We start from the raw sequence: 24,770 nt of genomic DNA, 5'->3' as shown, positions 1-24,770 counted from the left end.
CTTGGTTCTTATTTTAAACATTTATTTATTTACTGTACAAAATATTTACATCATAAGCTGCAACTGTCTGGCCCTTTCACCTGGCCCAGTGAATTTGTAGCAGGGCTTGGTCTCTGCTGAATTTCCAGAAACACTCTCCTGGTGTTCACTTGATGCCTGTTCTTCTTCAAAGACACTAAAAGGCCAGAAGGATAGTTGGCTCCCCAAGTACCTGGGCCACAAGGGCATAATAAAATAACTAGCCAAAATAAGAAAAATGAATAGAAAATTGCTCAAAAAATAGCACACACTCCCTGCTCTCTGACATATTGTACCTTTTCCTCGCACTGGCTAGTACCACAGCAAGATTAGAAAAAAAGCAAAAGGAAAGCCCAAAAGAGCAAAGATACTTTTGAATAGAGTTAGGGGAGAGAGTACACTGGAAGAATAGAAAACCACAACAGTACCAAAGGGTTTTGTTAACAAAGATTCTGGTGTCTAAGGACCACCAGAGGGATGCAGCTGCCCCAGCTGGGCTGCAATGGTGCCTAGGATGCTCTGAAAAAGTGCTATGACTAGAGCTTAAAATGACAGATCTAGCCAAGACAATCAACTCAATCTCTAGCATCAGTCTCTGGATGGCTGCCAGAGGGAAGAATGCAGAATCCAGATGAGGAACAACTGCCAAAAACAGCAGAACCAGCCCACATGCCCTCAGCTGGAAACCCCTATCTGGGCCCAAGGGGCAGCATCATGTTTCCCAGGGTGATGACTAAACTTTCCTGTACATATCCCATGGGAAAAAATTTGGGAAAGCAGCAGCACCTTGTCCTGGTCCCTGAGGAGAGCAGTGACCATGTGGCATGGAGGATCCTGGGGTATAGACGCCCTGCTGCTGGATCCCGGACCCAAGGACAGGAGAGGTCAGCACCCATGCCAAGAAAGGACAAATGACAACTGCAAGGAGCGAGGTCAGACAGGAATTGCAGCAGCTCAGGAGGGCTTGTTTCACATGATCCCTGGGAACAGGAGGGCTCAGACATGCTTCCAGGAGGCCAAGGCATTGCCACAAGTCCTGCCTTGTCTCAGGACTCTGTGTACTTGCTGGTTTTGGCAATAAAGATGGCTTGTAATATTCTCAGAATTGAGTGCCCCATCGGGAATGGTAGCTTGCAACAAAGCCTTCTTAAAAACAGAAATCTGGGAAGTTGATGAGATTCTGAGGCTTGAAATTGTTTTCACTGAAACAGTAATGAAAAACGGTGTTGTCATCTTCCAAGAGACAGCAGCAGGTACTCTTCAATCATCACTCAACAGTGAACCAAATATAGCTTCCTCCCTCCTTAGTTCTCCTTCCTGGTAACCGAAGGAGCGAAGGGAAGTACTGGGGATTACTAGGCATTTACTGCCCAACCTATTTATCTACTCCATGTCTGTCCCCAGTATCCTGACCCCAGGGACCTGTGATAAGCACTTAAACTCCCAAACCCCGTTCCTTTCTTGTTATGCTAACACAGAACACCAAGCACAGAGAAAACCAGGGACTGCTGGCATGCTATTCTTACTGTTCCATCCTTTGCTACAAAATTTTCTTGAGTAGAACTCTAAAGAATCCCCAGCTCTTAGTAGACTACCTAACTTAGGGGTCAGTGGCCCTGCCCAGCCACACCTCAGCCAAAAGAACAAACTCAGGGAAAAGCCTCAGTAGTCATGTGCCTAGACATGCCCCACAACCCTAAAGGAGAATCATATTAAGCGCTGGAGGCTACCGCTCAGCTATCCTTCACATTCTTCAGTCTATCTGCTTTTCTCACTGGCTGAAATTCAAGAAAAAGCTTAGAGAGTTCTTCTTTATGGATTAATAATCGCTTCCAGAAATGCCTGAAGGGAAAGTGCTGTTTCTAGTTCTGACACCACAAAAAAAGATCCTTTTGTGCTATCAGTCCTCATTAGAGGTAGTCCAGTGCCATGGCCTGTGCCTGCCATTGTGAAGGGGGACAAAACCAAAGATTGCTCAGGTGGGCCACTTCCTATCTGTGCCTCTCCTGGCTCCTGACTAGAAGAGGCAATGATCCCACCCACGAAAAAGACTCAGGTACCAGTCTGGTCAAGTAGTGAGGGCCAAAGAGGGCACCTCCAAGAAGCATCTGCAGAGGGAGGTGGAGCAAGGTGTGGATTTAAGGCTTCTGCACACCAGCTTCCCTCAGCTACTGAGTTCTTCAAATGACCAAATGAAATGACAGCAGTGCAGTCCTCTTCTTACGACAGAACGGAGAACTCAGCTTACATACCATGCCAAAGTGGCCTGTGGCAGACATGGGCAGGCTGGGGGTGAGGTAAGGACAAGGCTTGTAGGTGACAAAATACTCCAGACACAGGGGAGCATGCGGCATCTTCTGGCTGATGGTTATGTGTGTTAGGATCAGTAGTTACGATGTCTGTAATGTGTGCTTGGATGCTCCAGAGAGCCTGAGAGCCAAGGAGATGGCAGGAGAGTGGTCAGAGCATGCCAAAGCCCTCACAACCCTCGCTGATGGCCAGCTGCAGCATCCTGTGCACCTCTTCATAGGAGTCATACGTAGGGAGGCACAGCTGGTTAAAACTGGAAGGGCAAGGGGAAAAGAGATTAACTCATACCACCAGAAACCCCAGGCATGTACCAGGCAGTCAGATACCTACCATGTGTGTGCAGTAGGTAGCGTGCTATGGGTTGGAGCAGCAATAATCTGAAATGAGGGACAGAGGGCAGCAAAGCCTCCAGGTGGTAGCTGAGAGGAGCCTGTTGTGAACTGAAGTAGCCGAGCCAACTCTTCCTGGGTCAAACTGGAAACCACAGTCCAAAACCACCTCATGACCTGGCAGAGAGAGCACAAGGATCACACATGGTACACAGGCTAGGATTTGGTCCCTGGGGGAAGGAACAAGATACCATGAAGTGGGGCTGTACCCCAGTTACGGTTCTATGAGGGATAGGTAGGAATAGTTAGAGTTGACAACTTCTTCAGGAATTTACATTGTCACATGGTCAGGAGGGTAGTCAATGATTGCCTGGTTTTATTTCTTTGTAATTCCAATTTATTATTCCTGTGGCAGTCAGCATGACAGCCCTTAGGGATCAGGGCTCCTTTCTGCATGGACAACCACCTATCTTTCCCATATGTATCACTGTGTCCCAAACAACAAGCCAGCTTCTTTGACTCCTCTACTTTTTTGTTCTGAAACTTTTCCTTTAAGCTTGGCACAAATCCAAGTGTAACAAGGCCCACTTACCTTTTCTCTGAAATGCCATGAGCCACCAACAACTACTGCATGGGCTTTGAAGTCAGACACACTGATGTCTCCAGTCCCACACATCAGCAGCTACAGAAAAACAGCAAGTGTGACTACAACAGTCAGAGAGACAAAGACACATCATAAGGTCAAAACCACCTACGATAACATGCAAAATGCCCAGAAAGAAAACACCAGGAAAAAGACAGAAGGTGAGAACATAATGCCAGAATACTGTTTTAGGAAAATCAATTACATACAATAGGCCAATGGTTGTTAACCAGCGTGGTAAAAAAAAAAAAGAATCACACAGCTTTTAAAAAACATATAGATGTTTGTGGCCCCTACCCCAGACCTATTGAATCAAAATCTTTAGGAATGGGTTCCAAGCTCGTGTAGGTTAAAGGAGTATTCCAGCGTTTCTAATGAGTACCCTAAGAACTTCTGCGATGGATTATTTTTAATTGAAACAAAGGAAAAAAATAAAAAACCTGAGTGTTCACTGATAGTCTGCTCTGGGAACATCAGGGAGAAAAGGCAGCCCTTTTCCTTTGATGGAGACCCTCGGCCCCATTTATGAATTTGTCAGGTGGCCTTTTCCCAGGATCCGTCCTTCTTTTGTGGACTGAACTTTTACTACCCTCCCTTTAGCCCTGCCTCTACTTCTTCAGATAAATTAAAAAGTATGCCAAAAAATGAGAACATTAATGACATCAGATTCCTAAACATTTTGTTGATATCCTAATTCGGTTCAGGATCCAGCATGTTACTTAGCAGACTGTGAGTACTCATCCAATAGCTATAAAGAATGATACATCCTAGTCAGGAGACAAGAAAAGCCCAAACTAAGCCTGGGAAGCCTTGGCTCCTTGAAAAAGAATTTGCTAAGCTAATGAGTCACAAAGAGCAAGATGTGGAACAACTATAAGAGACTGTGTCCTTCCTTTCTACTCACTTTTACAAATTGTTACAAATGCTTCGCTTCAAGATAAAATATACCAGTTATCTATTCCTTAGCACCCAAAATAAAAGCACTGATAGGTATATCTTTAGGCTGAGATGTGGAGAGTTCATCTTGTTTGGATTTCACATCTGAAGGTACAAAATGTGATAAAAATGACACAAGTTTTTGATTCTTGTTCTCCAAGCCAGTTCAGTCAATAAGAGTAAGAATTACACAAGACCACCTGAAACTACTTTCCCCAACCCCCATTTTTAAAGAATTATCCTCCCTAAAGGAAACAGTTTGCAGAAACACATGCCTCATAAAAACTATGGAAAGTTAAAACTAGTAACTTGCATTGCACCATGTTAGCAGCTAAAGACAAATTGATTCTATTCTTTGCCCATACCTGGTGTGGACTTCAATTATAGAATTTGTATTTATCATCTTACTGCTTTTTTTTTTTGTTATTGTTGTTATAGGACCTAAAATAAGAATATATTTACTATGTATATAAAAATATGGGCTGGGCACAATGACTCACACCTGTATTAGGGGGCTAAAGCGGGAGGATCACTTGAGGCCAGAGTTCAAGGCCACAGTGAGGTATGATCACACCACTGCACTCTAGTCTGGGCAACTGAGTGAGAGAGACCCTGTCTCTAAAAAAAATAAAATAAAACAAATAAAAATATATACAATACAGTGTTATGGTCCAATACTTTGAAATATGTTCGCATCTTTTGGTTTGTCTCCTCCTCTAGAATATAGCCCAAGAGGGCTGGAACTTTGTCTTATTCACTACCATGTCCCCAGTGCCACACAATACATAAGTTCTACTATTTCCTTAAATGTCATGGGATTTTATGAAGACTATACCTGATACCAACATTCTTTACTACTTAACCAGTATCAATAATATTTGATGAATAAGTGAATGTTACTTATTACTCTTTATAATAATTAGCTATTTGCTTTCTAACATTTACATTCTAAGTTTTTAAAAGCTGAAGAAAGGGTCAATGAATGGAAGTGACAAAAGTGAAACCAACCCTTGCATAAACGGCTGTCCTGCTACATCTCATAACAGAAGGTGCACCAGGTTGGTTCCTGTGGATACTGAGTCAAGAACAGGAGTAGTCTGAATTGTAAGCACTTACCTCAAGTTCATTCTCATCAAAAATAGCCAAAAGGTTCTCAGGGACCAACTCATTCAGGCCTGAAACAAAGTAGCCAAGTTAAAGCCATATCCACACCACGGATACAGGTATTTTAACTTCAAGGCCAAGAGTAAACAGGATCTGACCTTTTAGGAAATGTTCCACTTCCTCTTTCACTTGACTAGCCAGCCGATATTGGGCCAGCAAATTTAAGTAGAAGATTTTATTTGCATTGGTTACTGGGGTTTGGGCTCCACCTGTCATGAGTTCTACAACCTGAAACAGGACACAAAAGACACACAAAGAGAGGCTGTGGATGGAAATTTATACGATGATACCTGCCCAGTATGTTCTAAAACAGCATTACTGACCGCCATCAGTGCCAGTCATAAATTTCTGCTGTGCATCCAGCTTTTTAACACACTTGCTTTTAGTTAGTTACTAAGCTTCATGGTTCCTACCACTATTGCTATATTCCACTAGCTACTATTTCTGAAATGGGTGTCTGTGTGACATTTTCTCTGACCCAGTCAAGTAACAGTGATGCAACAGGAATATATCAAGATTCCTTGCTAGCAATATTTTAATCCAAATGATCCAAAATTATAGCATACTGGTTCTGAGTAAAAAAAAAAAAAAAAAAGAAAAAAAATGATCCAAAATTAAACTATTACTGACTTCTTCTCTGAGCAAGTGAGAGTGAATAGATAAGTAGTGAAGAATTCTTTTTATGTCTCAGAAGTGTGAAGATGAGAACAGTTGTTCTGCATGTTCTTCTATCTTTCATGTGAGTCAACAGAAAGAGCCACAGCTTAAAACTTGGAGATACTGTATTCTAATCCCAACCCTGATGCTAACTTCCTACAGACCTTCAGTCACTTAGCTATTTGGGCCCTCAATTTTCCTATCTGCAAAAGCAGAACAAGCTATATGATTCTCAAATAGAATTGGTATCTCCCAATAAACAACTTGTAAAGGAAATCTGAGGGAGCTCTGAAGCACAGTTTAAAACCACCATGTTAAAAATTTGTGTAAAGTGACCATGGTTGTCTCCATAAGTGAATGAAGTTATAAGACCAGATTTTAAGATCTTGATGACAGCATGGTAGGAACAGAATGTTAATCTACCATAGGGATTCTCAATGGATTTAAAAATGTAAATCTTTTTTTCTATTGTATATAATTCTGCATTTTTATTTTATGCAACTAAGCATTTCACAGAAATAAATTAATAGGCCGGGCATGGTGGCTCACGCCTGTAATCCTAGCACTCTGGGAGGCTGAGGCGGGTGGATTGCTCGAGGTCAGGAGGTGGAAACCAGCCTGAGCGAGACCCCATCTCTACTAAAAATAGAAAGAAATTAATTGACCAACTAAAAATATATATACAAAAAATTAGCTGGGCATGGTGGTACATGCCTATAGTCCCAGCTACTCGGGAGGCTGAGGCAGGAGGATCCCTTGAGCCCAGGAGATTGAGGTTGCTGTGAGCTAGGCTGATGCCACAGCACTCACTCTAACCTGGGCAACAAAGTGAGACTCTGTCTCAAAAAAAAAAAATTATTAAGATTTAATATTCATATTAAACTCAATTAAAATGAGCACTCCCTTGGGCCTTAGGGCTCTAATTCAGTATTCTATTGACTCTCGCTGCCTTACTATGCAGGGTCAGGAAGATAGGCTCTGACCTCATGTGTACAAAGGCAGACAGCTGGGATTCCCATAATTTTCAGATAGGATATCTGATTATCATTACAGTGGTACCAGTGGTCACAATTTTCAATCACTGCTATTTTGCTCTTAATTATATATTACTGCAACTTTAGCTTCATCATTATCATTTGATACTGTTTAACCCCACAATGTAAACAGAAACATATTTGCATCAGAAATACCTATGGCCAATAATATTCTAATAAAATGTTTTGAAATTTATAGGCATTGTGTTTAAATAGGAATCCTCTACATCACTACTGCTAATACTGATGAAGACACTGCCATCTCTTCCAAATCTTCTTGTACAGTGATACTTCATTAACACTCAGTTCCTTTTTGACTGCAAAGTAGGAATGGGTGGGACAGATGGGCACATGTGTCTTTTGCTCCACTCAAATGGGCTGAAATCATAAAGTATGGGATGTGGTGCCCTAAAGCTGTGCAATATGGCAGCTGCTAGTCAAGTACAGTTATTTAAATTTAAATTAATTAAAATAAGATAAAATGAGAAATTCCATTATTTGGTCACACTAGCCACATTTTGGGTACTTAACAGACAACACAAATATAGAACATTCCCACCATTGCAGAAAGTTCTATTAGCCAATACTGCTCTAGAGAAAGCTGGAGAACATGAGACCCACAGCCTTTGGTCCTCTTTCTCACCTTATCTAATTGACCTGATTTGTTATATTTCTCTTCTGCAAATACCAGCTCCATCTCACTCATGTCATTGTTGAGGATAAAGCAAACTTTAGATTTGTAGAATTCTGGGTCATCTGTTTCAAAGTACTGGGGAGACAGAAAGATGCAGAACAGAACATGAATGCTCTTGCCCAGAAATGAAATTTGTAACTGGTTGGAACCACTTAATTTAATTTCTTTAACCTTAAGATTAATAAGCTTAGGTGAAGAGACTCCAGAGTTAATGGCCAGGGGGCCTTAGTAGAAAATGCACCCCCAAGGTGTTACCTTGTAATGCATACGTAGTCCTATGATTTGGGCCAGGAAAGAACGGGTGAAGCGAGCTCGGACCAACTGCTTGTAGGCTCCTCCAAGAGAGGACTCATAAAGACACTTGCCCACGAGCCGCCCTGCAAACTCATACATCTTCAGACGCAGATGAGCTGGGCGATTAGGGTTGGGATGCACCTGTCCAAGAAAAAGACTGAAAGGCCCTGGGCCATTTTTCTTCAAGCCTAGTTCTGGAAAGACCCTCCCTCCCCAACTCCATGCCAAGGAAGCAGGAATTTCAGTGTGAGGATCAAAAAGCCAAATGCCCAAATGACATTAGACATAGTAATTCAAAGTGACTGGAGGATAAAAGGCAAAAATGGACTTATATCAAGTTTGTGGTCCCTAGCTGAGTATGTAATTGAATCAGTGGGTAATGTGATACTTTTTCCCTAAACTAAAACTTCTTTCAGCCAAAGTCTACTTCTCTATCCCTGATGCCTCTACCTAGTCAAAGACCTAGTACAGAAATCAATTGCTTCAGGTATATTTTGAGAAAATGGCTTAACTATTATAATAATTAGTAGAGTAGCCATTGTACTATAATGCTTTTTAGTCCAATATTCATCTACCTGCATCTTTTCTTATTTTACAGATGAAATAATGAAAGTAAAGAGGAAAGAGATCATCTGATTAGCTCATATTACAAGTAGCAAAATTAAGAACAGGACACAGGTTGTCACACTCCTAGGTCAGTTCCATAATTTCAAGCCCCTGTTAGTCTATATATTACAACATAATGGATAGACAACAACATAATATCCATTACAACGTAATTGCCAAAATCCCCATTTTTCACCCACCCCATGGGAAAGTCACAGACTCACTAATGCTTGGTTGTTGTCACTGAACCGGGTGAAAAGCTGATTGGTGGTGTCAAATAGGGCTTTGCTGATTAGGTCAAACCATTCCCGGCGAGGCCCTCCCCAGTCCAGAGCTGAAAAGTATAACGAAAATAAAAAGTGACTCCAGCCTACCTCTACTTACCACTTTTGTTCATTTAGTCATCATTTTATTATATACTCTCCACATCCCGTCTATTCCACTATCTTAGTGTTTCCCTGTTGCAACTCACCTAAACTGTGGACTTTTTTTGAAGTCCTACACCTTTCTGTAGGATTAAAGGTATTTTGATGAATAAGCTAATGCCCCCTAGTATCGAAACAGATCAGAAATCCCAGGAAATGACGAGTTCTCTCAAAGTAACCAAAGTTACTTTGCCATTCTGGTTCAAACACTCTTAGAGTCCTCCCTCCAAGACCCCATATGTCTGTGCTCTACAAGCTCCTCCATGCCAGGTAGTCAAAAACCACCACCCTTCTTTCTTGACTCTGGGTTTGGGGGGAGGGATTTAGGGGGCAGTGGGGAGGGAGTTGTTTTTGTTTTTTTGTGGAGAAGGAGTAAGAGTGAGAGTTGGAGTGTGGAGGATAGTTAAAAAGATGAATATAAATTTCAAAACTGACCTTCTTCATCCTGGAAAACCACTTCAAAGTTCTTGCTCCAATCTGAGATAGAGAAATTCCGAGTGGCTTTCAGAGACTGAAAAGCAGTGAAAGGAAGGGAATTGTCAGAACACTGGCTGGCATCCCCTAGATGTCAAAGACAAAAACACAAGAGCATCGCCATTGTCTCCTGAACTAACCACGACTACTTGGAGAGACAGATTAGTCATAAATAAGCTTTAATAATACCACCTTATATTTAGAATGTACATATCTCCAAAGGAACTTTAAAGTTTTTAAAAATAATCTAATATGTCTTTATACCATCACTTGTTGGAAAGTTCAAGCTGTTTGGTTTATTTCCTTAAAAAAACAAACCCTCATTTTATTAATAGAAAATCTCTTGCATAAAGAAATAAAAAATGACTTGAGTTAGTAAGCTGTGAGCGACAGAACCAAGGAGGCCTGGTTTTCAGCAAAGTATAGTCTATCCACTAGACATCTTTATCCACAAGGCTAGGTTCAGACAGGGAGCCATGCCACACAGAGAATGTGGCTGTGAAAAGGGGTTTCCAGTCACACCTACCAGAGCCAAACATCACAAACACTTTCTGGAGAGGGACCAACCCTTCTCATTCTCAGGGAATGTAAGAACTATGCCAGTGTCTGTGCAGTGGAGACAGACACACATCAGGTGTTCCTTTTCCATCAGACCAGAGTGACAACAAAAATCATTTCCAACAAGAGCTCTTCTATTCCAAGGATTCAATAACAAGAACTTTCTTCTGTAACCACCACTTACACCTGCCCTACATAGGAGTTCCATGACACTCTTCATGAATAATTTCAGTAGATTTGAAAGCCAATGAGTCAACTAATCTCTCTCCCTAAATAACATACCTCCAACAACTCTGCCCTAAACTTAGTATAATCAAACAAATAAAAAATGTATCTTTTACAGATATAAAGATAGAAATTTAGGTTTCATAAAAAAGATGACCTGTAGAATATAACCAAATACTAAAGAGGTTCTTAGTTGTAAAACTTCAGCATCTGGTGATAGAAATGAAGCTCTACGCACCGATTCCAATAAGGCGTGTCTGCTGACCTTCAGGGTGACTTTGGAATGTGGTCTTTTCATATGTACCTGCCGAAGCTCTCGCTGGAAAAAGTTCACCTTGTCCTGAAAGGTCTCAGAGCCTCCTGAGGAGCAGCAAGATCCATCATGATTACTCCCTCATTTCGAGACATCTGTGGAGTCCCACCTCCACACCGTCATGTACCCAGGGTGGCGTGGGTCACTACCCTCCCCATCAGAATTCCTGTCCAACTTCACCTATGTTCTTATGCAGGGAGCGGATGAAAGTGGCGGCTAGAATGTTCCTCTCCTTACAGCTGAGCTCCACAGGAGGCTGAATGCCATCATCTACCACCAGTGTGAGCAGCTTATGGACAGGGTCAGGGCCAAGGTATGAAAACTAGCAAGGAAAAAAAAGAAGTTAATCTATAAAACCCTCAAACCCAGCAACAACTCTCCACACCCCTACCCTTCTGTACCAACCAACAAAAACAAGTAAGTCTGTTTTCTCCAAGTGAGTACCTACCAGGAATACATCTCCTTTCTTTTCACCTCAATGTTCTACAATTCAGATTTTAAATTATTTTAGTCATAGAGACTGCCTTTACTAAGGATCACAGGCAACATTACAGACCTTCCAACATAAAATATAAGAAGGGTGAGAGTACCAAGTATATATAAAATAGCAAGAAATCACTACTCCAAACTGGCTGGAGGAAAATGATTTTTATAAAATGACATATTCAAGACTTTGGGCAAAACTTTAGATTCCAAAGGCCCAGAAAAGTTAAGGAAACCATTTATTTTTAATATATGAGAATGCTGTTTCTAAAAGAGTTAGCTTCAGCACACTGGGAGACCAAGCTTGGGCCAGAGTTACCAATATCCCTTCTATTAACTTAGTCTTGGAAGCAAAGGATAACTAGTGAAGTATTCTGAGTTGTTACTAATTCCTGCTTTTATAGGCATGTGCCCTTCCAGAATTTATATATATTCTTCATGCAATTTAGCGAGGAGATAACACCCTTTCTTTGTTAGGCAATGAATACTGTGTGCACAGCGAGAACTTCCAGAAACACCAAAAACCCTTCTGGGAAAAAAGAAAAGGCTGAAACATTCCAGAGCCGAAGCCTGCTCAGCATGAGCCAGATGTGAGGCTCAACTTACTTTTGTTCCTGGGCACACTCGGAAGGTGTAAAGGCGCCAGGGAATGATTTTCAGGTAGAACTCCTTCACTGAGAATTGCTAGAGGACCAATACGAAGAACAGGAAGTGAATGATAAATAAAATGGCTCTATTTGGATATTAGAATTCAAATATCATAGTCCCCATCTACATTTCTCATAATATCCTTTTTCCTCCATGGACAAAAATGACCAATCACTACTAAAATCAAATAAATATGTCAACTATATCTTTAAAAAGGCAAATGAAAAATGCTACTCTGACAATGCCATTTCATACAGAGATACTTCATAATCTTAATATTTAAGTCTTACTACAATTTCTCAATATCTGAGATCAGGTTTTCACTTTATGGGTAGAGAAGATTTTACCTAGAAACAATTAAAATCTCCTTCTCTTCAGCCTGATGCTGCTCAGAATGACTTCTTCCAAATCAGTGGACAGAGGACACCAGTAACCTACTGCTTTACCCCTATTTGAATGGTTCTAAGGCTTTGCCAGAGAAGGAAAGGTAGGAAGATGGGCAGCGGGGTGACGGGGGGGAGGGGGGTGTCTCATACAAAATAGTTCATAAAAACACTTCATGTAAGAATAAAGAGGAGTCTCTTTATGCCATTTACAAAAGAAGAAAGGACAATGCAATAATTTTTTAACCTATGAAAAACCCTTTTATCTGAATGTGCAGGTCAGATTTTTTTCCTTTTAAAAACTTCATTAAAGAAAATTTCGAACACATACTAAAGAAAAAAATAATAATACAATGAATCTGTCACAGCTTCAACAATTATCAACTCATAGCCAATCTTGTTTCATTTACCTACTCCATCCATTTTCCTCATTATCATCCCACCCAGACTAAATTTAAGGCTAGATTTTTAAATGAAGAATGGTACAACAGTGAAGTGTTCTGAAGTAGAACAGAATTAAATTCAGTTCTGGTTATGAGATTAAAGGGATATAATGGGATGTTTCAACAGAGTCTCATTTTTATGAGGACTGAACGAATATGAAAATACAAACATTAAAAAGGAACTTTTAACACAAAGCGCCTCTTAGCTCAGGGGCTTGGGAAGTTCACCTTTTTTCCCTGACAATATGTCTTTATTCTTGTAGCCTGATAGTGACATGCATTACAGTGGTTTCACCAATCACAGAATGAAAGATCAAATTGTTCCAATATAGCACAAGAAGCCAACAGTGATTTTTCTACTAGTGAAAAATTTTTAATGGCTAAAAGTAGCTTTCTACACAACTCTTAAGAACCATGCCTTGAAAAATCTTCTAGAAGCAATCAAAGGACAGAATGACACAGGTCCTCTAAAGCACCAAGGCTTCAGATACACATTTAGTCTCACTGAAACCAAATATTTGCAGAAGTATAAGTGGCACAATCTCCTGCTTAACTTAGTCTCCCAGAAGCCCCACAAGTCAATATCTTGCCCTGATAAATAGACTGCTACTTCGTGGTTTCTGTTACCAAATACCGAATACATGCAGGCTCAGGTAGAGGGATTTTAAGGCAAGAATGGGAGTTCCAACCTTTGGTGACACATAGCAGTACACCTTCTTCGGTTTCTTTACTTTCTCGGGGGTGTGGCACTCAGAGGGTGAGTCTTCATCTTCCTCTTCAATAGCAGTGGAGGGCCGGCGCTGGGAAGAGCTCATGTGCATGGGTGGAAGGTGCCACGGAGTGCTGGTACAGTTGGTAGCATTATAAAGATAAGCCTCAAAGTAAATGCTCACACCTGAGGTGGACACGTTGCGTTCGACAATATTCCTCTCGTTCTCTGAAGTATAATAAGGAATAAGTTTTAAAGTAGAAGTCAGGGAAGAAAAAAATTGCCTATCACCAGTCCTTTAGCCCACAGGAACTAAGCCAACCATGGCTCAAATATCAAATGTTTGTGAGGTCAAGCAAAGAAGTGGCTGAGGAATAGGACTAAATCACACCTTTTCTTTCAACTCACCACTTAGGACAATAATGTCAAACTCGCCATTATTGATTGGCTGATTTTGGTATGAAATGCAGGCACGAAAGCAACCACGAGAATGCAGGGTGAGTCGCAAGAACACCTGGCAAGTCTGCCTGTTGGATGTCACTGACTTCTCAAATGAAACATCAGTACTCTCTTCTTCTTGAGGGCCGAGCTACAAGAAGATAACAAAGCATCACTCCACATAAAAAATTTTTCCCTATTTACAAGACAATTTACTCTTTATCAAGAACTTCCCTATCTATGATCTAATCTAAGTCTCACAATTACTAATAAGACAGGTATTGTCAGATGAAGATACAGACAGCACGGAAGGCAGGGACAAGGAGACAAGAGATGGAAGTAAATTAGAAAGGGTGACAATGACAGAGAAAGGAGTCTGCTCTCCCCACCACATAAAGAAGGGAGGCTGCTTACCTCATGAATGGACAAACTGTAATTGTGCTCATCTCTCAAAGATGTGGAATTGTTGGTAGGGTTGTCATACTCATCTCGGGGCACTATTTGAAGGGTGTGTGGCTGCCCACAGGTCAACACAAGAGTAGAAAAATGGCACACAATTTTGGTCTTGGAAGGAACCACCATTCCTAGAACAAAGACAATGGAATCTAAAGTTTAGAGGGGAACTCTTTAGGGCACAAAGGTCTGCTTGGTGAGTCCTAGAGAGCTAGATCCCTAGGTATTTATCTAGGGATAAATAACACTATTAAGAGGGGTGGGGGAAGGAAATAGAAAAATTAACTCAAGTAAACTTTGAGGCTCATTTTTACAAATTCTTAACCACTGTAAGCATTAGATAAAATAAGTAAAGAACTCGGAGGAAATAGAAACAAGAGTTACAAATATGGTGCCTACAGTCCCACTGGGAACCTAAGAGTGAGGTGGGCCCTAAAATTAAGTGCCAAACAATTGTAAAAAATAAACACACAAAAAAACACCATGAAATACGTAGTTGCAAATCTAATAAAACATGTATAAGACTTGTATGTTGAAAACTACAAAACACTGATAAAAGAAACAAAACAGATCTAAATAAATGGAGGAACATATCATATTTACAGAAGACTCAACATAATGCAGATGTCAATTTTCCTCAAATTGATATACAAGTTTAATGTAATTCTTATTACATTTAGACAAGATTATTCTAAAATTTATAAGGAATGGCAAAAGAACTATTAATAGAATAGCTAAGACAATTTTGAAAAAGAAGAATGAAGTGTGAAGAGTCCAGTTTACTAATTATAAGACCTATTATAAGATGATATATCTTAAGATTTATTATAAAAGCTACAGTAATGAAAGAGACTGTGGTAATGGTGGAGAAATACTTACATTGACTAATGAAAAAGAACAGAGAACCCAGAAGTAGATCCCACAAATATGCCCAACTGAGTTTTGGCAAAGGTGCAAAAGCAATGTAATGGAGGAAAGATAGCCCTTTCAACAAATGGTGCTAGAGCAACCAGACATCTATAAGCAAAAAAGAGAACCTTCACCCAAATCTCACATACAAAAATTAACTATAAGTGGATCGTGATCTTAAATATAAAATGTAGGCCAGCTGAGGTGGCTCATACCTGTAACCCCAGCACTCTGGGAAGCTGAGGCAGCAGGATAGCTTGAGCCCTAGAGTTTGAGGATGCTGTAAGCTATGATGACACCACTGCACTCTACCCGGGGTGACAGAACAAGACTTTGTCTCAGATAAAAAAAATAAAAAAGCATAAACTGGATTTCATGAAAATTAAAAACATTTGCTCCATGAAAGGCCCTGTTAAGGGGATAAAAAGAAAAGCTACAGATAGGGAGATTTGCAGACCACATATTTAACAAAGGACTACCATGTACAATGTACAAAGAACTCTCAAACTCAACAGTAAAAAACCAAAAAATTCCAATTAGGAAGTGGGCAAAAGATATGAAGAGACATTTTATCAAAGAGGATACACAGATGGCAAATAAGCACATGAAATAATGTTCAACATCATTAACCATTTGAGAAATGCAAATTAAAAGCACAATAAGATAATACTAAACACTTATCAAAATGGCTAAAATAAAAAATGACACAAGGACAGACAGGATCTCAACACACTATACATATAGGTTCCGTTCTGAGAATCGGAGACTATAATTTTAGACTTCAATACCAGTGAGCATCTGTTATCTGGCATAAAGGACATGGGGGGAGGGGGGAGTAGGGATAAAGGCTTCAATTCTCAGATATTAGAAGCTTGGGCAGGCACTCTTCAATGACAAAGCAAACACATATTGGCAACAAATATGGGATTAGGGTCAAGGTGCTTTTACTTAAAAAGGTTTCAAAAATCAGAAGGATTTATTTTTTGTCTATTCTGGCACCCTGTCACTTAAGAACTTACCAGATTGATGACTCAGCAATTCTTATAGAGAAATAAAAACATATGCCCACACAAAAGCTTGTACATAAATGTTTGCAACAGCATTACTTACAGTAGCCAAAAAGCAGAAACAAACCAAATGTCTATCAACTGACAAATGGATAAATAAAAGGTAGTATATACATACAAAGGAATATTATTTGGCAATAAAAAGAAATGAAGTATTAATTCATGCTATAGCATGGATGAACCCTAAAAGTATCATATTAAATAAAACAAGCCAGTCACAAAAGGTCACATATTTTATGATTACATTTATATGAAACGTCCAGAGTGGGCAAATCTGCAGAGGCAGTAGATTAATGGTTGCCTAGGGCTGGAGGGTGGGGAAAAAGTGATTGCTATATGTATTGGGTTTCTTTCTGGGGTGATGAAAGTCCTCTAAAATTGACTGGGATGATGACTGTACAACTCTGTGAACTTTAAAAACCATCAAACTGTATATTTTAAATGGATGAACTGTTATGACATGTAAATGAAATCTCAATTAAGGTGTTATTTAAAAAAAAAGAAAGAATGGAGGGAGTGAGGAAGAGGGAAGGAGATAAAGGGAGAATCAATTAGAAAAAAAAAACCTACCAGGCTGAAAAATTTTGTAGTAAGGACTATAGGCCACATTTAATCCACCAAGCTTCACTGTGATTTCGTAACGCCCAGCCTTGCGCACAGTGAAGGCCACCTTTACCACATTGGAATTGGGCTCCTGAAGGACTTCCTGAGTTACTGGAATCTCCACTGCTAGCTCAACATGAGAGATGTGAACTCTTAGTCCCACAGGCCGATGTGCAGGGAAAGGCTGCCCATTCTTATAGAATAACTGCAGTGGGGAGAAGAGGAGTACCCATTAGTGAACGAAGGGAAAAAATCATCTCCTATGTAATTAGAGAGTGTGGGGAGAAAGGTATTAGCTGGCAGAGGCCACACTAGTAAATCCCAGTACCTATCCACTCCTTACAGTCTTACTCACAGAAACACAGAGAGAAACCAATGCCCCCAACACTCCAAAGAGACCATTCAATGATGAAAAAATTCTTAATATGTTCAGAGGCCAGGGGTAGAATTATCACTGAATCAAGAAAATGTCCATCTCAGCTTGACATTTCTGAACCACCACTCCTGCCTCCTTAGTCCTATCAGCCGTTTATATTACATTATCAGTGCTAACCCAAATTTAAAGGTAAGTCAGCCAGTAGCACTGACATCAAGTGAGTTAGAGCACCAGGCAAGGGTAAGAGGGTTTCAGAAGGCTCTCAAGCCAAGCTTAATGCTACAGTTGGAGAAGTCACTGCAGGTCTCAGCAAATGTTTTCTGTATAGTGCAGAACAGTAAATATATTTGGTTTTATGAGCCATACACAACTCAACTGCTATAACTATTCAAGTGTGAAAGCAGCGATAGTCAATACATGATGAATGGGTGTGGCTATGTTACAATAAAAATGTATTTGCAGAAACAGAAGGTGGGCCTGATTTGCCAACCCCTGATCTGTAACATCTACTCTTTTTAGTAATATTTTTCTTGTTTTGAAAAGGTAACCTTAAGCTTTATACTTCTTCAAAGGTAAGCACCTATTAAACCAAAATGATAGAGAAATTTATAACTCTTCAGACAGTAACAATTCCCAAGCTCCTGGGAGGAGCTGAAAAACAAGCAAAAAATGTTAACATTCCAGGCCAGCACTACCAATAGACTGAACTGAGCTCTGGAAAGCAAGTGACTCAGAAACCCCAATGGGTACGGAGACAGAAACATTCCCTTACATGCACTCGGAAGGCCATGCTGTGGCCCACCTCATAGGGGTCCTTCCAATCCCAGTAGACTTTGCAAGACCGGGGATCCAGGTAATTTCCCCGCACGTAGTCATAAATAGTCCGGTCCCCTCGGCGCTCACGGTCCTCATTCTGGAGGAAGCTGACTACACGTGCGGCAAGCTCAAAGAGGAACTTAATTGTGAAGAAGAATGCAACCACAGATACTGTGATTCCACCTATGTAAAGGAGAAACACACAAACCATCTGCTAGTTACACATTACAGCCTCTCGTTAATGGAAAAGGATAGCCATCTCTCAAAACTTACAGGAAGTCAGTATGAGACTGCAAGACTGCCAAAGAAACACTATGCTGGGTCACTACCCCCGTGGATGAAGACAGGATCTTCTACCCCCGGGGTCAGCTACTGCAGCCCTCAGGCCAAATCCCACCCACTGCCTGTTTCAGTAAATAAAGTACTAAGGAATAAAGCCACACCCATTTGTTTACAAACTGTCTGTGGCACCACACTGGCAGAGTTGAGTAGCTGTGTGGCCATTAAAACCGAAAATACTCCCTGGCCTTTTACAAGAAGAGCTTGCAAACTCTTGCTCTACACGAACTACATATAATGCTCCTCTGCCCCCTTCTTCCTACATGTGGTGGGCCCTCACAGAAGCAGTAAAAAGAAGTAGTAAAAAAGAATGGTTCCCTCCATTTCCTTCTAAAAAGAATACACACGTGGGAGCCTTCCCCTCCCCTGTCTACTTAGCAGAAGCCCTCCCCAGTCCCCATCAGAGTTAGGGGTTCCCTCTTCTGGGCTCCTTCAAACTCTTGTACATTCATCTATTATAACTTTTTTCTTCCTTCACCAGTTCCCCCTTCACGTTATGAATTCCTACTCCTTGAAGGCAGATTTTTGCCTTATTCAACTTTAGACTCCACAGTAAACAGTGTCTGGCACTGACTATAATTGCTCAATAAATATTTCCCAAATGAATGAATCCCACTGCCAACTCCATGAATATACATTCTGGAATGACTGGAAATATTTCTAGCTGTATTATTAAGGGGAATGGGGATGAACAAGGAGGCAAAAGGGAACTAAGCAACCCTAACAAAAAGATAATAAAGAAAGCCCTTTCTATAACATACCAATAACGTAAAACATCAGGTCCCTTCAATGCCGACAGACAGCCGAGGATCACAGCTGCAGCTGGAAAAGAAAACTTGTTTAGTTTTTTCCTAGAACTCTTCCTTATAGCCATCTGCGAGTGAAACAAAGTACAGCGTAAGGCTTGAGTCAACCAACTCTAGTCTATGCAGCCTTACTATTCCCGTTTTCTCTCTCTGGCTTGACAGGTACCCTAAGACATATTTCAGAGAAACAGAGACTGCATCATTCCCCCTCAAGACTTCCAATCTACCAACCACCCTAGGGATACCACAAACAGCCACTTGCTTGCTATATTGCTAGTTACTAAATACAATAACATGGCTTTCATCTTCTTAGCTCCATGGTTCCCAAGACAGTTTCCCTCCCCCATGCATAGTAGTGCTAATTAACACAAGCAAAGAAGATAATGGAGTCACTTTCCCCTTATATTTGCCTTCTGGAAGTAATTCAGCTAAGTAGAAATAGCTATATAAAATGTAGATTTTTTTTTAAAAAAGCAAGTATCATTATCATCACGTTGGTATTATGTAATTAAAATGAACTCTGGGTCAACCCGATAATAAGCAGTGGGTACGTAAGGGAAGTCATTTATGCTGTTACCAATCAGTCAAACTAATGGGCCCTCTGGAAGATGAGCTCAGCAGAAAGGCCAAGGAGAGGAACAAAAGGGGACTGTACTTCTCATCCTAAGTGATGCCTGTCAAGATCAGAGTTTGAGGGGAAACTGAATTTCACTGTCATAAAACTTGTTCCAGAATAACACTTCAGTCTTCATTGTTCATTTGAACCACTAAAGGTGCCACCAAGGAAAAATGCAAAGTACACTGATGTTCATATCTTATCACTGAGTTCGACCTTAGTTTAAGCTGTACATGCTCTCCATTCTACAATGCTCTGAACTCACTCTTTCAAGTCAATATATATATATCAAGGTTATCAATGTTATCTCGAACCAGCACCTTTTTATCAGTACCAGAATATTACTTAAAGGCAAGTCAGCTAAAAATTTCTAGGCTCAGATCTGGAAGGGAACAAAACTTCTTTTTTTCAGAGTGCACTTTTATATCTGATTGTGCTCAAAAAATTTAAGAGAAAGAAAACAGCCCATTAGTTCTTTTGATGACAATATATCCAATGGATCCCACAGAAAGTAGGTAATTTGAGGAATGATTGTGGAAGGTTTCATAGAAATCCCTACTTAGACTGGTGTCTAAAGTCCTATAGAAAAGAAATCCACACAAGGAACAGAATTGTCAACACATATAGATTATATTATAAATAATATACAGCCCCCAAGTTTAAGATCACAATACTGAGCCTCCTTCCCAAATAAGTGTCTTGTATCCTGGACTCCTAATGCTGAAAAGCTGCTATTATCTCTCAAAAAGCAATTGTCTGCACCGTACAGAATGTACTAGATCAATGGTCCCCACCTTTTTGGCACCAAAGACAGGTTTCATGGAAAACAATTTTACCATGGACCAAAGGTGGGGAGGTGAGGTGTCATGAGTCAGGGAGGGTGGTGCAGAGCTAAGGCGGTACTGGGCCACAGCCCAGGGGTTGGGAACCACTAATGCTAGTAGACTTGGTTAGACCAAAATGGTAGTTTAACTTCCTCAGCTAGATGCCATCCAATCTGATCCTAGATGTGAAACTTCTGGTCCTCAGGGAAGTTACAGCACTCAGCATAAAATGAAATATATGGGACTGATGTTACAGACTTGTGGTCTCATGTCTCTTGCTCCTTGGAGGAAGAAGAGCAGTGAAAAATTTATGGCTTGAGTCACCAGGGTTGGAAAAATTTCTATCTACTATCTCTGTCTGACAACTACAACCACCTTTTCTGTGAGATGTAGCTGACACGTAGTAAGTCACAATCCTGGAGACCAGTCCCAGGGCTGCAACTAACTGTGTGACCCATCTTGGCTTCAGAATTGTCATTGCTGTAAAAAGAATTGAGATTTAGTAATTTCTATGGCATCTATGGCCATCTACTTAAGTATGATATGACTTCTATGGCCATCTACTTAAGTATGATATGACTTCAATGTAACTACCTATAGCCATCAAGGCTCTAAAACAAAATTGTGTTAAGTAGTATAATATAGAGGATGAGGGCACAGATTCTAGTGTTAGATTACCTGAGTTCAAATCCATGCTCTGCCACTCACAATGTGACCTTGGACAAGTCACTTAATCTTTCTACAGGGTGCCAGTTTCCTTATCTGTCAAATGGAGACAACACCTATATGTACCTCACAGGGGGTGCTATGAGGATTGAGTTAACACATGTAAACAGAGTGATGCCTGGTACACAGTGAGTTCTCAAAGTTTTAATGACTGTAACAAATAGCAACAGTAGTACCAATATCACCACTCCTTTGCTTTGGGGCTGATAGGAAACTCAGGGAATCTCTCTACTGGCCCACACTTTCCAATGAGAAATGCATCAGAATTTTTAAAAAGGCATGGCTTCTATGACTGTTCCTAAAATCTCAGCCTGCATGGGAGCTCTCTATACTATTCTAATTTTATGCCTGAAAATTTTTATAATAAAGAATTAAAAACTCATCCTAAAATAATTCATCCAACAAATACTAAGTGGTCACTTAATGTGTCAGGTACTAGGGGAACTGAGTAGCCACAGGCCCAATTCTCATGAGGCTCAGAGTAATGAGCTTTACCTTGTTGAGTCCTTGGTCATTATTCATCATTCACTTATTTCTCAAACAAATCACTCTCTGCCTTGTCTTAATGCTATACCTACCCCCACGCCCCACTGTTCTCCTTGGCCCTGCCTTCCACAATACCTCATTGTTGATCCTATGATCTAGCCAAATCATATCCTTTACACTTTTACATACAAGTTCTGAAATTTCCTATCTCCATGCCTTCAAAAGTCACCTCCCTTGCTGTGAGCTAGGCTGACGCCACGGCACTAACTCTAGCCTGGGCAACAAAGTGAGACTCTGTCTCAAAAAAAAAACAAGTCATCTCCCCTGCCTAGAATATCCTTCTCCCCCTCAGTCTCTATACATCTATACATAGAACAAGGTCTAGGGAAAATCATATCTTCCCTCCCTGAAATCTTCCCAGATCCTCAGTTTAGAAATTCCTTCCCTCATCTGAATTTCCATACAACTTTGTTTTTATTTATCTTATAGTATTTATATTTCTTTAGTCTCTTGTTTGTTTTCTTTTTCATTTTAGAAGTGAGAAATGAGGCAATGACTACTCTTAAAAATGATCCAAAGCATCCAATATAATTGCAATAAATATGAATAAAATATCTGAATAGATAAGGTCAAATGTCTTTCTTTGTCCAGAATGCCTAAGGAATTTTCCAGATGGGATCTTCCTCTTAGATATAGTTTTAAAAGACTTCTCTAACTAGCAGTATATTCTCTTGATTCAGAGGTTATAAGCTCTGTAGACCTAAAAGTTGCCAATTTAATTCAGTTCAACAAGTATGTATCAAACACCCACAACTCGGGCCATGAGTTTTTATGCATGGTATTTTTCTACAACAGTTTCTACAGTACCCTCTGCTTTTTGCTGTTCATACTTCTCCTGTATAACATTATTTTGGAACTTTTCCTGAGTCTAATTCAAGAACAAATAAGTATGTTAAGGTTCCACCATACCACTTCATAAAATTGTTACATGAGTATTTCGTTTTCCAGTTCATCTTGTTAGTGTTCTTGCCCTTATTATATAGCATTGGGATCCTCTAAGCTAGTAGAATAATGGTAGTACTAAACTCATAACTCTCTACCCTCTTACTGAGCCACTTTTCACAAGCCGAACATTGGCCTAAGCGCTTTACATATGTTAGCTTAAGTAACTGTCACCACAACAACTTAGTGAGATAAGTATTATTATTCTTGTTTTATAGTTTAAAAAAGCTGGGCTTAGAACAATTAACTTGCTAAACATCTCACTGATGCTTAAGTGACACAGCTGAGACTCAAGCCCATGTCTAACTTTGAAGTCCAATGCTCTAAACCTCATACAACAATGGATCATGAAAAAGAATGAAGTCATAGGGATGGTGAAGTACTTGGGAACAGAAAAGATTTAAGAAAACAGGTAAAAGTATGAAAAACATTACCCAATCTTACTGTAAGGAATCTAAAGCTAAAATTAGAATGATAAACTCTTGTGGCTCTTTTTCTAATCTTTTGAAATAAAAATAAAGCATGACAAACGAAAGTGGAATGTAGTATCAATCATCTAGTGCAAAAATATAACTTGCTTACTGAAGCATCCTGGTCTAGTTGCTCAATGCTGTAGCACTTTGGCTCACATTACCTACAAAAAGGGGGGAAATACTTGAAAATACCTATTTCAAGGAACTGTCAGAAAGTGGACTGACATATTCTAAAATGCTTTGCTTTTTTGGAGTATTAAGATTTATAATTATAATAGCAAATAAATTTTAGTTCCAATACCATAGATAGATCAATTGTGAAAAAGTCATTTCCTGAAAATGGAGAATTGGTTTCTTCATAATTAAAATTGTCCTACGGGACGCAAAGTCAATTCTCACTGCAACTGCATACTTCAACAGCTATCCCTTACTGAAAAGGTTTTAAACCTGGTCACTGGATCCACGTTCTGCATCCCAATAACTGAATATTAAAACAATCTATTTCCTTACCTTTAAACGAGGGCCCATGTTCTGAGAACCATGTGGAGCACTTGTATTCACCAAAGCAGATAACTTTTGGCCCCTTTCACCTTATCTTCCAACTTCCACATGAAAGAAGAAAGCCACAAGATCACCAGAAAGGGTCTGTCCATCAGATCTTCACTGAGGATGTGTCAGAGTAAGCAGAGGGTCAGCGTTTCTGGAAGGAACTGTATGAATTCCAGGGCAGAGAAATACAGCCCAAGATTATATCATTCCCAGACTTTTCTCTAGTGCAGGGCACAATCAATTGCCCGAAGATATGTATGTTCTGGTGTCCCAGGATCCTACCCTAAAAAGAAAACAAGGTTAGTGATATAGGTTATTTCTGAAAGAGATTCCCCAGAAAACAATAAAGAGGAGGTTGAACAGGTAGTGGAAACTGTGGGCCACTAAAAATAACCAAGGGCTAGTAAACTCTGAACAAGCATTCCTAATTAAAACTCCACAGTTTCCTTAAGGTCACTCTCCAACTCCACAAGAAAAGTCAACTGGCAACCTCACTGTCTGTAACTATGTCACTAGGGCACAGATTTAAAGAGTGAGCTTTATCACGACCACATGCCCAATTTCAGTTTAGTGGGGCTTAAGCACAGGGTCTGGGAAATGAGACGAAAGCACCAGCAGAGCCAGATTACAGAGGGCCTTATATACCACGATAAGGAAGCAAGATAATATTCAGTTGGAAAAGAGAAGCCACCAAAGAGCTTTAAAACCCAATCTATCAGCCTATGCAGTTTTCTCCCTTTGTGCCCATGTATACACTTCCAAGACATGGTTAAACAAAGCTGATTTTATATTTAAAACAGTAAAATACACTGCTACGAGTGGGAAAAACAAATCTGTGAACTTTCAAAATAAAGTCACTAAATAAATAACATCCAGTGAAGTCAGTTTATAACTCTCAAAGATATTCATTAACCAAAAATGTAGCAGAAAGAGGGTTTATG

General features: G+C 40.1%; 1 protein-coding gene across 3 annotated transcripts in view; it reads right to left on the bottom strand.

The window, feature by feature from the left end:
• Positions 1 to 5: 5 nt before the first annotated feature.
• The window catches only part of AREL1 (apoptosis resistant E3 ubiquitin protein ligase 1), a 39,273-nt gene continuing 14,508 nt past the window's right edge, over positions 6 to 24,770 (bottom strand). For 2 of the 3 annotated variants that reach the window (XM_012742065.3, XM_012742057.3), the window contains 19 exons: positions 23,791 to 24,112; positions 19,109 to 19,169; positions 17,965 to 18,191; positions 16,784 to 17,021; positions 14,199 to 14,368; positions 13,755 to 13,935; positions 13,327 to 13,574; positions 11,770 to 11,847; positions 10,861 to 11,002; positions 10,606 to 10,727; positions 9,546 to 9,621; positions 8,910 to 9,019; positions 8,041 to 8,220; positions 7,735 to 7,860; positions 5,499 to 5,628; positions 5,353 to 5,411; positions 3,250 to 3,339; positions 2,659 to 2,834; positions 6 to 2,581 (listed from right to left, as the gene is read on the bottom strand). In XM_012742065.3, coding sequence (XP_012597519.1) covers positions 2,479 to 2,581; positions 2,659 to 2,834; positions 3,250 to 3,339; positions 5,353 to 5,411; positions 5,499 to 5,628; positions 7,735 to 7,860; positions 8,041 to 8,220; positions 8,910 to 9,019; positions 9,546 to 9,621; positions 10,606 to 10,727; positions 10,861 to 11,002; positions 11,770 to 11,847; positions 13,327 to 13,574; positions 13,755 to 13,935; positions 14,199 to 14,368; positions 16,784 to 17,021; positions 17,965 to 18,191; positions 19,109 to 19,124 — 2,472 coding nt within the window. In that variant the 5' untranslated portion in view covers positions 19,125 to 19,169; positions 23,791 to 24,112 and the 3' untranslated portion in view covers positions 6 to 2,478. The remainder of the gene's footprint in view (positions 2,582 to 2,658; positions 2,835 to 3,249; positions 3,340 to 5,352; positions 5,412 to 5,498; positions 5,629 to 7,734; positions 7,861 to 8,040; positions 8,221 to 8,909; positions 9,020 to 9,545; positions 9,622 to 10,605; positions 10,728 to 10,860; positions 11,003 to 11,769; positions 11,848 to 13,326; positions 13,575 to 13,754; positions 13,936 to 14,198; positions 14,369 to 16,783; positions 17,022 to 17,964; positions 18,192 to 19,108; positions 19,170 to 23,790; positions 24,113 to 24,770) is intronic. The other variant, XM_012742074.2, reaches the window with a different exon arrangement.

This window comes from Microcebus murinus, chromosome 6 (genome assembly GCF_040939455.1).
Source record: "Microcebus murinus isolate Inina chromosome 6, M.murinus_Inina_mat1.0, whole genome shotgun sequence".
Classification (NCBI taxonomy): domain Eukaryota; kingdom Metazoa; phylum Chordata; class Mammalia; order Primates; family Cheirogaleidae; genus Microcebus; species Microcebus murinus.
This window is presented reverse-complemented; position numbering and strand designations above follow the sequence as displayed.